Below are 14343 nucleotides of genomic sequence, written 5' to 3' on the forward strand. Positions count from 1 at the left end.
CAGCTCTGGAAAATTATGAGTTTCTTTGATTTTATCAAATTGAAAACCTCTGGAATATAATCAAGAGGAAGACGGATGAACGCAAGCCATCAAACCCAGCTAAACTGCTTGAATTTTTTTGCGAGGAGTGACATAAAGTTATCCAAAAGCAGTGTGTAAGACTGGTGGAGGAGAACATGCCAAGATGCATGAAAACTGTGAATAAAAACCAGGGTTATTCCACAAAATATTGATTTCTGTCTGATCTCAGCTTGCAACTCCCGGACTGTTTGAAATCTCTCGAATGCAGTGAGCGAGGGGGGGAGCAGGGGGCAACTCCCAGTAGAGCTTGGCACAGTTGGGGGATTTCCCTGCTCGGATTCACCAGCTCCATCTGGCAAATAACTGGCGCTCTGGATCAGGTGTATCCCAGAAGGCAAATCACCAAACTGTGCTGGACTGGAGCCCTCTGGGAGCGAAGGTGCCCCCCTGCACAGGCAGAATGCCAGAAATTCCTTGACCTGAGGGAAGGGAGTCTCTGCAGTAACGCTGCACGAGGCTCTTAGTTTACAGTTTACACAGTTTGCACAATCTCACTGACTGGCAAACAGCTAAACTCCACCCACACCAATTCACACATAGATACACATCACACACGCACACACACTAGTGTTACAGCGGCCTCTTAACACTATAAAGACACTGGCTATAGGTCTCACATGTAACAGGTGCTAGCTTAAGCTACACACAGATGCACCTAGCATAACAAGGTGTTTCCAGTTAATATAGGAGGTATAATGATGTGATATGAAATTCTCGTACTAATCTTAATAGGCCCACTTGAAGATATATCATAAAAATGATGAAAACACTTGACATTGTCTACATTTACAGAAAACAGAATTTAATAGTTTAACATACATAAGAATATGAAATATTATCTACATGTGCCATACCTGTTTTTCAAATTAATTTACAATCAACGTAAATATTAAATTTATTATTAGTATTTACAATGTATATGTTGTTGCTGTCCCATGAAAAACAAGCATCAAACAAGTATATTTTTAGCTTACTACATACTTATATACTTATACTCTCTTATACTAAGTCAAAATTTCTTGATGGAAGGAGCAATAGAAAATTTACCTGAAAAAAAAACTCTTTTTTACATTGACTTCCATTAAAAAAAAATTATGTTTTAACGCTTTCCTGTAAAGTTGGTGTTGCTTGCTCATTGGACAGCAACGATATCCTGATACTTACTTTGTTACAAATTTCTTCCTTTGTGTCACTTTTGTGTAACACTTTAAATTTCCCAAAATGGAGACATAAAAAAAATATATATGATCGCTTTAATTATAAAGAAGAAACTGCTTTTCTTCAACTTAAATAAATGCTTTCAATAAAACCCAAGAAATGCTAAAAGCTGATTGGTTCATTACTGCAATTAGTTAGAATTAGTTAGGAATGAGTTAGAAAATCAGAACTTGTTCAGACTTTATTTAAAACTTAAAACTTTTTTGTGTTTCTCAGTAATTGAACATTAATAAGCTGCAATATTCCACTTAATTAGTTACATTTTCAAAATTATCCTAAACTTAAATGGACAGTAATTCAATATCAACATATACTTTGGCGAATGCTTCAATAACTGGAATTATTTTTTGGTAATTTTTTAACATATTTAATTTCCCATATTTAATTATTTATTATTTAGTATCTGGCACTGACCCTGGCACACTTAAGTTTCATTGTGCCCACTGGGGACATCTATTTTAGCCATTTTGGCAGTTGTTCTTATATTGTCTCATATTGTTTATATCGATATCTGATCTAAATATATTGTATCAAAATGTATTTAAATGTATTGTTTATTGTATGAACTTTCAATAACGTCCTGAGATCACATGCATATGTGGTAGCCTTGTATCTGGAAGCCAGAATGTTTTGCTAATAGGTTTAATGTTGGCACTATATATGGATGTCCACCAATTTAAGCCACCATTTGTCTACTTATTTCACATATTGGCCCCCACATTTTATGGATGTCAGTGATGAACCCCATCAGGGTCAGCGATTGAAAGAGTAGAGGTTCAACATGGGCCTCATATGGGGTGTACAAAGGGCACCTATGTAGGATTGATTGTAGAATATAATGATGGGAGCCAATGGGATGGGAAAGCTAATAACAATAGATGATATTAACTAACAACAAACTTATAGAGCCCATGCCCACCTGCAACACACCAACAGCTCTGGATAAAAATTTAGAGACCACTTCAGTTTCTGAATCAGTTTCTCTGATTTTGCAATTTATAGGTATACATTTGAGTAAAATGAACATTGTTGTTTTATTCTGTAAACTACAGACAACATTTCTCCCAAATTAGAAATAACAATATTGTCATTTAAAGCATTTATTTGCAGAAAAATGAGAAATGGCTGAAATAACAAAAGTCATGCAGAGCTTTCAGAAAACAAGTTCATTTTCATAAAGTTTTAAGAGTTCAGAAATCAATATTTGGTGGAATAACCCTGGTTTTTAATCACAGTTTTCATGCATCTTGGCACGTTCTCCTCCACCAGTCTCACACACTGCTTTTGGATAAATTCATGCAAACTTTATTCACTCTTGGTTTGATGGATGGTGATCATCCATCTTCCTCTTGATTATATTTGAGAGGTTTTCAATTTGGTAAAATCAAGGAAAAACATAATTTTTGTGTTGGAGCAGCTCTGCAGCCTGATTTAACTAACTCAAACAAGCTTTTGTTTGTTTGTTTATTTTTTTATTTAGGACATTCTGGGCTCCAACAGCAACCCATGTAAACTAGGGGTAAACCAACTCCAGCTCCCCGGAAATCTCACCTGAATGGTCTGGCTGGGATCTCCGGAGACCGGCCCCCCCACCAGTTTGCAGTACAGGTCTTGGATGGCTCGGCCGGGCTCGTCCTCTCCGCAGGTGGCGGTGGCGGTGATTTTGGTGCCCTCGGCCAGGTTGAAGTAAGGCGGGTGGAGGCTAAATCCGTTCACGCCGTTGGTCGGCAGTTCCTGCGCCTGTAAACACGGAGCGTACAGCGCTAATACCAGCAGCAGCGCTGCCCGGGTCAGAGCGCTCCCCCCGGCCGCAGCTCTCAACATCTTCACCTGCGCGCAGAGCTTCAGTCCAGCGGAGCGGAGGAGCGGTAAAACCACACGGAGAGGTGCGGGGAGGAGGGTCAGCACAGAGCGGGCATGAGGGGCAGAGAGTCCGGCGGAGCGGTGCGGTGCTGCGGGTATCACCCGGAGTCAGACAGACAGTTAAAGTTAGAGTTAACTAACTCTCTCCCTCTCTCTCTCTCTCTCTCTCTCTCTCTCTCTGTTTCTCTCGCGCTCTCTCTGTGCTAAACGAGGACCAATGAGCTCTGTCTTGCGCCCCTCATGGGGTCTCTGATTGGTCTCTGAGTTCGGAGTCGTGGAGCTCTGATTGGTTAATTTACTAGTGCGTCTCAAAAAAATTAATATAATTTAAAAGTTACTTTATTTCAGTAATTCAGTTTAAAATGTGAAACTCATATATTATATATGAGTGATCTATTTTAAGTGTTTATTTGTATTGTGGGTTTTTTTTGTATTGTTGATGATTATGGCTTACAGAATATTATATAGTACTTTTGGCAGTGTGGACAGTGTGCCAAGACCTGCTGGACAATGAAATCCGCATCACAGTGGATAGTTTGATGATCGATTAATCCTAACTATCTATCTATCTATCTATCTATCTATCTATCTATCTATCTATCTATCTATCTATCTATATATATATATATATATATATATATATATATATATATATTTATATATATTATGATTTTTATCCCATTTTCTCCCCAATTTACAAGGCCAATTACCCAACTCCCCCTATCACTAGTGATGCCCCAACGCCAGGAGGGTTAAGACTAGCACATGCCTCCTCTGATACATGTGAAGTCAACCACCGCCTCTTTGCCGATGCAGCATTGGCGAGTATCCAGCGTGCTTGGAGGAAAGCGCAGCGACTCGGTTACGATACATCAGCTCACAGACACCTTGTGCTGAGCGACATCACTCTTTGGAGTGATGTGGGGAGAGAGCGCCATCTACCCACCCAGAGAGAGCAAGATCAATTGTGCTCCCTCAGGGTGCCGGAGGCCGATGGCAAGCTACACGAACCAGCGATCTCCTGATATCCTGATCTGATATGAAATACTTTAAAGAGTTAATTTTGTAATTATATAAGGAATACACAACGTACTAGTATTAAATATATTATTGATTATTGTATATGTATATTGCAGCTACAGAGAATCTATAACTAATGCCCAAAGGTTTAATATAATAATATAATAGCAGGTTTAATTCCCTGGCAGGAAGAGGTGGTGGGAACATGTTTTCTCCTCCCTCAAGATTAAAACCTGAGATATCTTTGAGTATAAGCCACCTAACCCACAACCCACGATTGCGCCATCAGTAGGAACACATCATACTGTATGAGTCAACATGTGTGTTCTCTGCTACATATGGGTTAAATTCCATTGTACTGCTGTACAACAGTGAATTCCAATGTACTGCTGCTGCATTTACCCATGCAAGGAAAACTGAACAATCCCTGCCTTTAATAAAGAACATTAAGAAGTTTATTTCTGTTTCTTTCATCAAGTCCTTATTAAAAAGAAGAAAGACTGTTTTATTTTTCTTGTTTAATTCCTCTCGGCCTTCCTCTGGATCAAGTAAAACTTTGACTTGGAGTTTACACTTTGGCCCTAAATGGACTCAGGTCTAGTTATGAGTCAATGTGCTTTCCTAAAAAAAAATAACTCAGCTTTTCCAGCACATAAACACCAGGCAGAATAACAAAAACATCTCAAAATTATATTCCTTTAGATGCCAATATAGCAGATGACATTGGCTAACAATAACGCAGGAATGATTGGTGTTTATTTTCTTTTCAGTGCTCTGAAACTACAGAACTGTGCCAGTCGCTGTTAGTGGAAACATGCCTGAAAGAGAATAAAGCAAAAACAACTGTAATACTGTCTGATGTGATCTCGGTATGCAGTGATGTCATATTTTAATTCAGTTCCATCCAAATATACAGGGGTTGAACAAAACAACAGAAATATTTATTTACTGCTGCTGATTCTGTTGTCTTACTGTTCTTCAGCTCGTCTCGACCTCCACTGCATCCCTCAATGGACATCAACCACCATACACCTTCACCACTGACCAGATATGGACCAATTTTAGCACAGCAGTGACTTTAGCTGAATTCAAAAGCCTAGGCTGCTGTCAAGGCTAAAGGAGAACTTCGATCTGAAATTGACTTTTGGTTTAGTAAAACATGATACAGAGTACTGACCTTTATTGAATAGCCAACCTCTGTTCTCCCGCAGCTTTCCAAGATCCAGCAATTTTATTTCGTTTGTCCAAACAAGCTAGAATGGGTTTTAATGGGGCATATTTTTCCCCTGCAGATGAACTGCTTTTTACTCCGTTATCCAGGCTCAAAGGAGCTCAACACCTCATTTGTAGAATCCGATGAGCCCTGACATTCAAAACAAGACATTAATAACTTTAAAAGTGCACAAGAAGTTTATTAAAAACACTGTTTACATCCCATAGCATAGGTAAATCTCTGGGCGCCACCATCTTAAATTTAAGACAACGATATTTACAACCTGTACTGCTGATTACTGCATGTGCCAGCACCCTAGCTGCAGAGTATAATACGACAATTGACTTGTGTCGTTTGTACCAACACCTAGGTTGCAGAATATAATACACAAAATGGCTCAAGTCGTTTGTGCCAACAATTTGGTTTGTATAATATTTAGAGTATAATATGGCAATTGGCTTGAGTCACTTGTACCAACACCTCGGTTGCTAAGTATAACATGCCAATTGGCTCAAGTTGCTTGTGCCAACACCGTGGTTGCTAAGTATTAAATGGAACTAGGCTTGACATAATTTTGCCAACTTTCTGGTTTCTGGGTGTAATATGGTAATTGACCCAAGCTGCTTGTGGCAACATCCCGGTTGCAGAGAATGTTACGGGAATCAGCCCGCACCACTTTTGCCATTTCTTAAGTTACCAAGTATGAACCACAGTTGACCCTGTTAGTAAAGGCAGGCAAGGTAGGTTAGGGACAAGCATGAATTTACCAATAGAGCTCAGATTGATAGATAGATCCATATAGAGCCAATAAATCCACCTCCAGATCATCTTTCACGCACATAGTATAGAGCTGATGTTCACATTTCTTTCACCAACCGCGGTGTTGGCACATATGGCTTGAGCCAATTGGCGTTTTATACTCTGCAGCTAGGGTGCTGGCACATGCAGTACTCTGCCAAGGTGTAAGCTCAGCATTTGGGCCATAATTGAAACTAGATTCAAACTGGAGCTGGCCAGTGCAACTCAGGCTTGGCGTGTGGTAGTTGGCCCATTAATGACCTGAGTGATTTTTGCTATCTGGGGGAGATCAAAATGCTGAAAACTGAACGTTAAATTACCTGTTCAAAATATTTTCTGATTTTTTAATAACTGGTCAAATCTGACCTAAAAAGACCTAATGAAAAGCAGATAGAGTTTGACTCAATAATGCACGAAATCATTTTTTTTTCGTCTTGTTATGGCAACTGCACTTGTGCAGATCTCCTTAGTTACCGTTACAGTTTTCCCCTAGACAGTTAGTTTAGTTAGCCGGCTAATAGATAAGTCAGGTCAATAAGTAGAACGAGCTGGCTTTGGGTTTTGGTAGGTCGTGACAGCCCAATGCGCTCTTTGCACAACTACTTCCGCATTCTCATCAGTGCTGCTCGAGCGTTTCCTGTTTGGATTTTCTAATACACTCGCTATGGCAGTATTTTCAGCTGGTGTTTACAAGAGCTTCTAAAAATTAACCTCAACGTCGAGGAGACCAGTAAAGCCTACCACTAGAAAGCTAGAGAAAGGCTTTAAACTATATGCATCTTCATACCTACACAACTACGAAGATTTTTTTCTTATATTTTACGTTAGCCCACACAGCTCAGCATTAGCTAGTATAGCTAACTAGCTTGCTAGGTGCATTACTGATAGTTGTTAGTTTCTTCTGTTATCAAATGGAAGTCTAATAAAATGCTAGTAATAATAATAATTCTAACTATAATGATCATTATAAAAATAATTATACAAATGCTAGCTATAATAATAATAATAATAATAATAATAATATCAGCTATAATAATAATAATAATAATAATAATAATAATAGTAAAAATAATAATATCTAGCAATAATAATAATAGTAAAAATAATATCTAGCTATAATAATAATAATAATAATAATAGTAAAAATAATAATATCTAGCAATAATAATAATAGTAAAAATAATATCTAGCTATAATAATAATAATAATAATAATAATAATAATAATAATAATAATGCTAGCTATAATAATAGTAAAAAATAAGAATACAAATGCTAGCTATAATAATAATAATAATAATAATAATAATGCTAGCTATAATAATAATAATGATAATAGTATCTAGCTATAATAATAATAAAAATGCCAGCTATAATAATAATAATAATAATAATAATAATAATAATAATAATAATATCTAGCTATAATTATAATAATAAAAATGCCAGCTATAATAATAATATCTAGCTATAATAATAATAATAATAATGCTAGGTATAATAATAAAAATGCTAGCTATAATAATAATAATGCTAGCTATAATAATGATAATAATAATATCTAGCTATAATAATAATACTAATGCCAGCTATAATAATAATAATAATAATAATATCTAACTATAATAAAAATGCTAGGTGGTGGATCATTCAGGCAAGTACCTTTAGCTGATCTCCTATCCCAAACACGTGGAGCCTGGGTGCTGTCACGTTAATTATTCCATATTCCAATTATTCCAAGCAGTGGCACTGCATGCTTTGCCAGTCGTCTCCAAGCTTCTGACGTTTTTGGTTTAACCAGGTAGTCTGGTATTAAATGTTTGCTACAGACCTTTCATACAGCGAAATGGTAAAGTGGTGCCGACTGATGTTCATTAGCCGCTGTTTATTAAATCACTCTGAGCAGGGAAGCTATGAAAGCCTAAAGCTTCCATAAAACTTAGTCGACGCCGTGCAAAAAGGAACACAGCAGTGCTTAAAACGGCTTGAAAACTTCACGCTGGATACTCATTTTGACCTCTCGCTAGTAAAAAATGTACGTTTTGCCTATACAGGCGAATGTAAACAATACAACCGGAAACGTCCGAGCCGTATTATTTGAAAACGGAAATGCGTCAGAGCCGTGAGTGCAAGGAGCCCATTCCACATGGCCGATGCTCTAAACATCGGCTGAGCTCATTCCAATTCTTCATGATATGGCTGGAGATATCTGCCCACCAACCTTGCAGTAACACACCAGTATAAACTGCAGATTCATATAAACACTACCTTCATACTGGCAGTATAATGCAGGTATTAAACTTTTACTGCTGCTGTTTGAGTCATTGCTGCCTGTACTCTAACATAAACCAGACATTTAGAAGAAAAAAGCTTCTCCACTCTAAGTTTGGCCTCATTCCCGCAGTTACGATCCAGCCACATACATTCTTCTACACGTTACAGAGCTCCACAGACCTTCATTTTCCAGACCACAGCACCTGAAGTTTAATTAAATGGCAGAGCGGTCTGGTGAACAAAGTGATGGGTGTGAGAGAGAGGGAGAGAGAGAGAGATGGAGGGAGAGATATAGGAAGATAGGGAGAGAGAGGGAGGGACAGTGGGAGTGAGGAAAAGAAAAAAAAGAAAGAGAGGCGCACAGGTGTTTTGCTTTCATTCTGTCTGGCCACCTGGAGCAGGCGTCTCTTTGACTACCTGAGCTTATGAAACACACGCACACACACACACACACACACAAACCTAACCTACAGATACACCCCCATCTCACTAATATGACCAATAGCTCCAATCACTTCTGTGCCTTCTCTGATCCACTTGTACCAGTGAGCGCGTTCACACTGCCAGTCCAAATTGGATTTTTTTTTGCATAGTATCTATATTATAATCAAATTGGTTTTAACAGTCTGGACAGACAAAACCTACACAAAGTCAAGATTTAAACAATAGCTGTGGTCCACTCTAAGTGTAGCTGCTTAGAGAGTCATTGACTTCAAAGGCAGCTCTCTCATTGGGCAACATTTTAACCAATAAGTAACTTTACGACCAACACGCTTTGGAGTCAGCATACATCATCAAGTCTAGCGTGTTGTGCTTGTGGGCTCTGATTACAAATTCAAATTATAAACCACTTAACTCAGGATAAATCTCAAAGATCAAAGATCATCAAACTAAGCTACGTTTCTCACAGTAGTACATACACATTCACCTAATCTATTTTTACATTTTAGCTGCATAAAACCAAAAAAAATAACATGCTTTATAAACTTCTTATTTATTTGTGAATAAAAGTGTGAAATTTACCCATACCCACTAGTTCAGATGTGCTACTACAATAAGCATAGTGACAATAAAAAGACAAGTAAAATGAATGATGTTAAGAGAGAAAACTTTAAAAGAAAATGTAAAAGAAAAACTCATAAACTAATGATGATGAACTCATAAAAGGAGATAACTCTCTCCAGAGATCATCTCCACCTCTTCCCCAGCCTGGGAATCGTATTCATCCCCCATTAGGTCCTCATCTCAGTGCGATTACTGTATTGACACTTGCCCAAACGAATCGCATCAAATTTAAAGCTAAAAAAACTAACCAAAGAGTGATTTAATTGTACTATAAAATAAGACAACAGTGCCCTAACACCATATTGATTTTAGCTTAGTGCTACATATTGTATTTACCATATTTTTCGCACTATAAGGCGCATTGGTCTAGTTCCGGGTCTATTTACATACGTAAGGTGCACCTGATTATAAGGCACATTTTATAGACACTAGTAACTAGTAGTAGGAACAGGGATGTCGCAATGTTTTTCCTTCTGTTTTCACACCAAATGGCGAGACATAAAGCTAAGCTAAGTAAACAAACCTGTAATTCTTAAAAAAAAAAAACATTTCAGATGATTCAGACAAATCAAATGAGTGCTGGATGTTAATCTACACAGATTTCTCTCTAGAAAACGTTTTATTTGGGTTTTATTGAGTAAAGCGCTTCTGTTTATTCAGAGTAAGCTTAGATTTATAGATTTTCACTAAAGCTGGAGCATTAGTATTAAAGGCTAACCACTAGCGGTTAGAGCTACACCAAGGAACCCCTGAGTGTTCCTGTAAGCCAGAGTGATATTAGCTAGTAGTTCATCCCATGTAGCTTGTTTTAACATGGTAAATGTGCAGACTATATATAGAGGCTAATGCTAACGCTGCTTCAGCAGTGCTAGCCGGGGATAGCAGAAGACTACAGGCAGATAATACTCACCTCTGAACGGCCGAGTGGCTAGCACTTAGATGCTCATGCTAATACTATTCCAGCAGTGCTAGCCGGGGTTAGCAGAAGACCACAGGCTGATAATACTCACCTCTGAGCGGCCAAAGAGCTAGCGCTTAGCACAGTTAGCAGCTAATGCTACTACTGCTCCAGACTAGAGTCTCTGTGCTGGAGAACTACAACTGAAACTCCTGTATAACGCTTTACTTTAGTGAAGTGGTTTTACTGCTTTTTGCAACCTGACTGGTAAAATTTATACATAAGACACACTGGGTTAAAAGGTGCACTGATGATTTTTGGGAAAATTAAAGGATTTTAAAAAGACTCGTATTAAGGTTGTCTGCATCTCCATCTGCTCGACACGTGTTGACCTCTGACCTCCATCCTCCTGCGCATTCAGTGGAAGTGGACAGGGGTCAGCTGACTGTTTAGCTTCAGAATTCTGGAGTTGGTCTGTTAACTTCACCAAACTCTCATTCACTTCTAAGCGACAAAACATTCCTCATGGCAGAAAAAGGAGAGAAGAAGGAGAAAAACGAGGAAGCGGCGGAGAGTCGCCACATTTTTACTTGAAAGGAAAGTGAGTGAAGTGTCAAAGAGAGAGAGAGAGAGAGAGAGAGAGAGAGAGAGACGTTCACTTTTCTTTCTCTGGAGTGCTCACATCAGTTCATTAGTCTACTTCACTGAGCTTCGGGCCAAAGTGACTTCCTGGTCACCAAGGAGCTCTTTTAGGGCTGAGAATAGGGCACCGGTTGTCCTGGAAACGCCCAACTAATTACGCTCAGCTCAAGCTCTTCTAGTAAATCTCATTGTTGGGTCTTGTGTGGCTGTGGGGCGTCCAAGAGCTTCAAACACACACACACACTTACACGGGCCGCTTTTCCACCGCAGGACCAATGGACCAATGGAGGATAACTGGTATTCCCGTGTCTGTTCCAAACAGAACCCCTCTCAGCCTGGGTAGCTAGCTGTATTTGGGGGCCACAGAACCTTTCTTTATAGGAGGGCTTAATGGCACAGGGAGCTGGCATGCTAACACAGTTGTAGCAATGTTGGACACAGGCGTTAGTGGTGTGGGATGAGTCTGGTAGCCAGCATGATTATGATGTGGTAGCGTTGTGGGATGAGGCTGGCATACTACAACTAAAGCCCTATCCGGACGGGATTACTTTCTCAGGGGGACGTCTGTGAAAAATATTTCACATTTCTACTCAGTGATTTTTTTATTTTATTTTTTCAACTGTATAAGATGTATTGCCAAAAAGCATCGATACAACAAGGAAATAATAAAAAATCTACCCAAAACACAAATTTCCTTAGTGAATCTGAATCAAATTGATTCAAAGAGTCCAGTAGAAAGATGAACGAGTCAGTTTGAATCTATGAAAGAAGAACTCAAAAGTTTAAATTCATCAATAGAGTCTCTAAATAAAAGTCCAGCTAATTGATATTATTCATTTCTTCTTCCTGAACTCCTTCCTCCCTCCTTTGTGGGCGAAGGTCCTGACGCAGTGTATTTTGTCCAGTTGGGTCTGGATGGTGTCCCCGATGTCCATGTGATCGGGGATGTGGACATAGCGGACGTTTTTCCCGGTGCCCATCTCCGAGACCCGCCCCCTCCTGTGTCATTACAGGACATTTCTACTCAGTGGTGAAACTCTTGCATCCCGACAGCAGTTGAAAAACAGGAGGACCAGGGAGTTTTTTTGGCTTTCTTTTTCATGACATTGTGTTCAGTAGATCCATATTATGGCAAAATCTATTCAACTAAATAAAGAAAAAAACACTTTAATAAAATGAAGGTCAGTCAATCTGAAAATTTCTAGAACTTTTAAAGTATCCTCAAGTGCAGTCACAAATACCATCTAAACCATTATGATGAAACTGGCACTCATCAGGACTGCCTAAGGAAAGGAAGATCTGTGAAAAATTTACCACAAGTTAACAGCACCCCAGATAAGCCATCTAAATGCAAATGCACAGAGTATTTTGGGTTTGTTTAACACTTTTAACCCTCCTACTATCCTCAAATTCAGCAACACCCCTTATTCTTTAGATCAATATGATCCCAGCCATTTAAACCTCCAGAAAATTATTAGAATTCCATTTAAATAAATATCTTAGCAATGTTTATTTGCCAGTTACTTTATGCTTATTTAATGAATTATCAGTGGTTCTGACATTATTATGATGTTACCTCAGTATTATATAATTATTATAAGCATTATGATGTTAGGTCAGGGCCTAAAATGAAGTTACATTTAGAGAAAGATTATAAAACCAAATGTCACACTGACCTCAGCATTATTACCACACAAATATGTGTAAATCACATTTTTTATACCAATTAAAACATTTAAAACATTTTATTTTTTACATATTGTCTACATCAAATTAAGAAAAGACAATAAATATGAATCACAAAACTAATGTCAACCATTTTTTCTGAGACTTTAAACATTGAATGGGGTCAAAATGACCCCAAAAATAATAGGAGGGTTAAGTTACTACATTTATGATTCTTTATGTGTTCCTTCATATTCTGGATGACCTCAGTATTAATTTAAAATGTAGGAAAAGATATAATAAAAAAATATTGAATGAGAAGGTGTCTTCAAATGTACATATAATATAGTATAAATTGCAGTGAGTTCATATAAAACAATCCATCCAATTAGTGAGGAATTCATGTCTGGAACTACTGACTGTTTCCAAGAGCTGAAGAGGGTTAAGTAGCTCAATTTGTGGCTCTTTTTACAGGCAGACAAAACTTTTATCAGGACCCCAAATTCCCAAATGCTTCACATAGTACATGGAGTTTAACCTGGAGCTGGATGTTTTGTGAACACAGATAGAGCTGTGTGACAGTAAGATGGGTTTATAAAGCTTAACGAAGAGGTTAAACAGTGGTGTTCCGGTGGGGCACAGCCTGCATACATTCACACTAAACACCCGCAGGCCTGGGGGGAGACATGAGCGGGCAGGTCTGAGACACAGGTCAGCAGAGATCCACACACAGAGATAACACACACACACAGAAGATTCCTTTATCTGTCCTGCACCATGCATGTGTGTATATGTGTATGTATAAGCATGCACATTGTGCATATAAGAAAGAACACTGCAATGTGTTAATCCTCTTTACAAAAATAAAATAATTTTCTGGAGTAATGCCAGAGCACTTTTGATTCCCTAAAGTATCAACATAATTAGATACTTACATTAAAATATCAGATATAAGCATACAGCTCTGGAAAAAAATAAGAGACCACGTTAAAAAATGATGAGTTTCTTTGATTTTATCAAATTGAAAACCACTGGAATATAATCAAGAGGAAGATGGATGATCACAAGCCATCAAACCAAACTGAACTGCTTGAATCTTTGCACCAGGAGTGGCATAAAGTTACTCAAAAGCAGTATGTAAAACTGGTGGAGAAGAACAGCCAAGATGCATGAAAACTGTGATTAAAAAACAGGGTTATTCCACCAAATATTGATTTCTGAACTCTTAAAACTTTATGAATATGAACTTGTTTTCTTTGCATCTTTTCGTCATTTCAGCTGCAAATAAATGCTCTAAATGGCAATATTTTTATTTTGAATTTGGGAGAACTGTTGTCTGTAGTTTATATAATAAAACAACAATGTTCATTTTACTGAAACATATACTAATAAATAGCAAAATCAGAGAAACTGATTCAGAAACTGAAGTGGTCTCTTCATTTTTTTTCCAGAGCTGTATATCAGCATATTTCACCACCCATATATTTTCCCATATCAGTTAAGACTCAAAATCTCAACATTATTCTGATTCTTGAGTTGAAATTTCATTAATTCACCCAGAGATGTAATTTGCTTTTGTTAAAGGAGACATATTATACCTTGTTGTA

The 14343-nt window shown here is 38.0% G+C and overlaps 1 protein-coding gene across 3 annotated transcripts in view; it reads right to left on the reverse strand.

The window, feature by feature from the left end:
- Positions 1 to 3324, reverse strand: part of lama5 (laminin, alpha 5) — a 135461-nt gene extending 132137 nt beyond the window's left edge. For all 3 annotated transcript variants that reach the window (XM_022677607.2, XM_022677609.2, XM_022677606.2), the window contains exon 1: positions 2851 to 3324. In XM_022677607.2, coding sequence (XP_022533328.2) covers positions 2851 to 3123 — 273 coding nt within the window. In that variant the 5' untranslated portion in view covers positions 3124 to 3324. The remainder of the gene's footprint in view (positions 1 to 2850) is intronic.
- Between the last annotated feature and the right edge of the window lie 11019 nt (positions 3325 to 14343).

This window comes from Astyanax mexicanus, chromosome 13 (assembly GCF_023375975.1).
Source record: "Astyanax mexicanus isolate ESR-SI-001 chromosome 13, AstMex3_surface, whole genome shotgun sequence".
NCBI lineage: Eukaryota > Metazoa > Chordata > Actinopteri > Characiformes > Acestrorhamphidae > Astyanax > Astyanax mexicanus.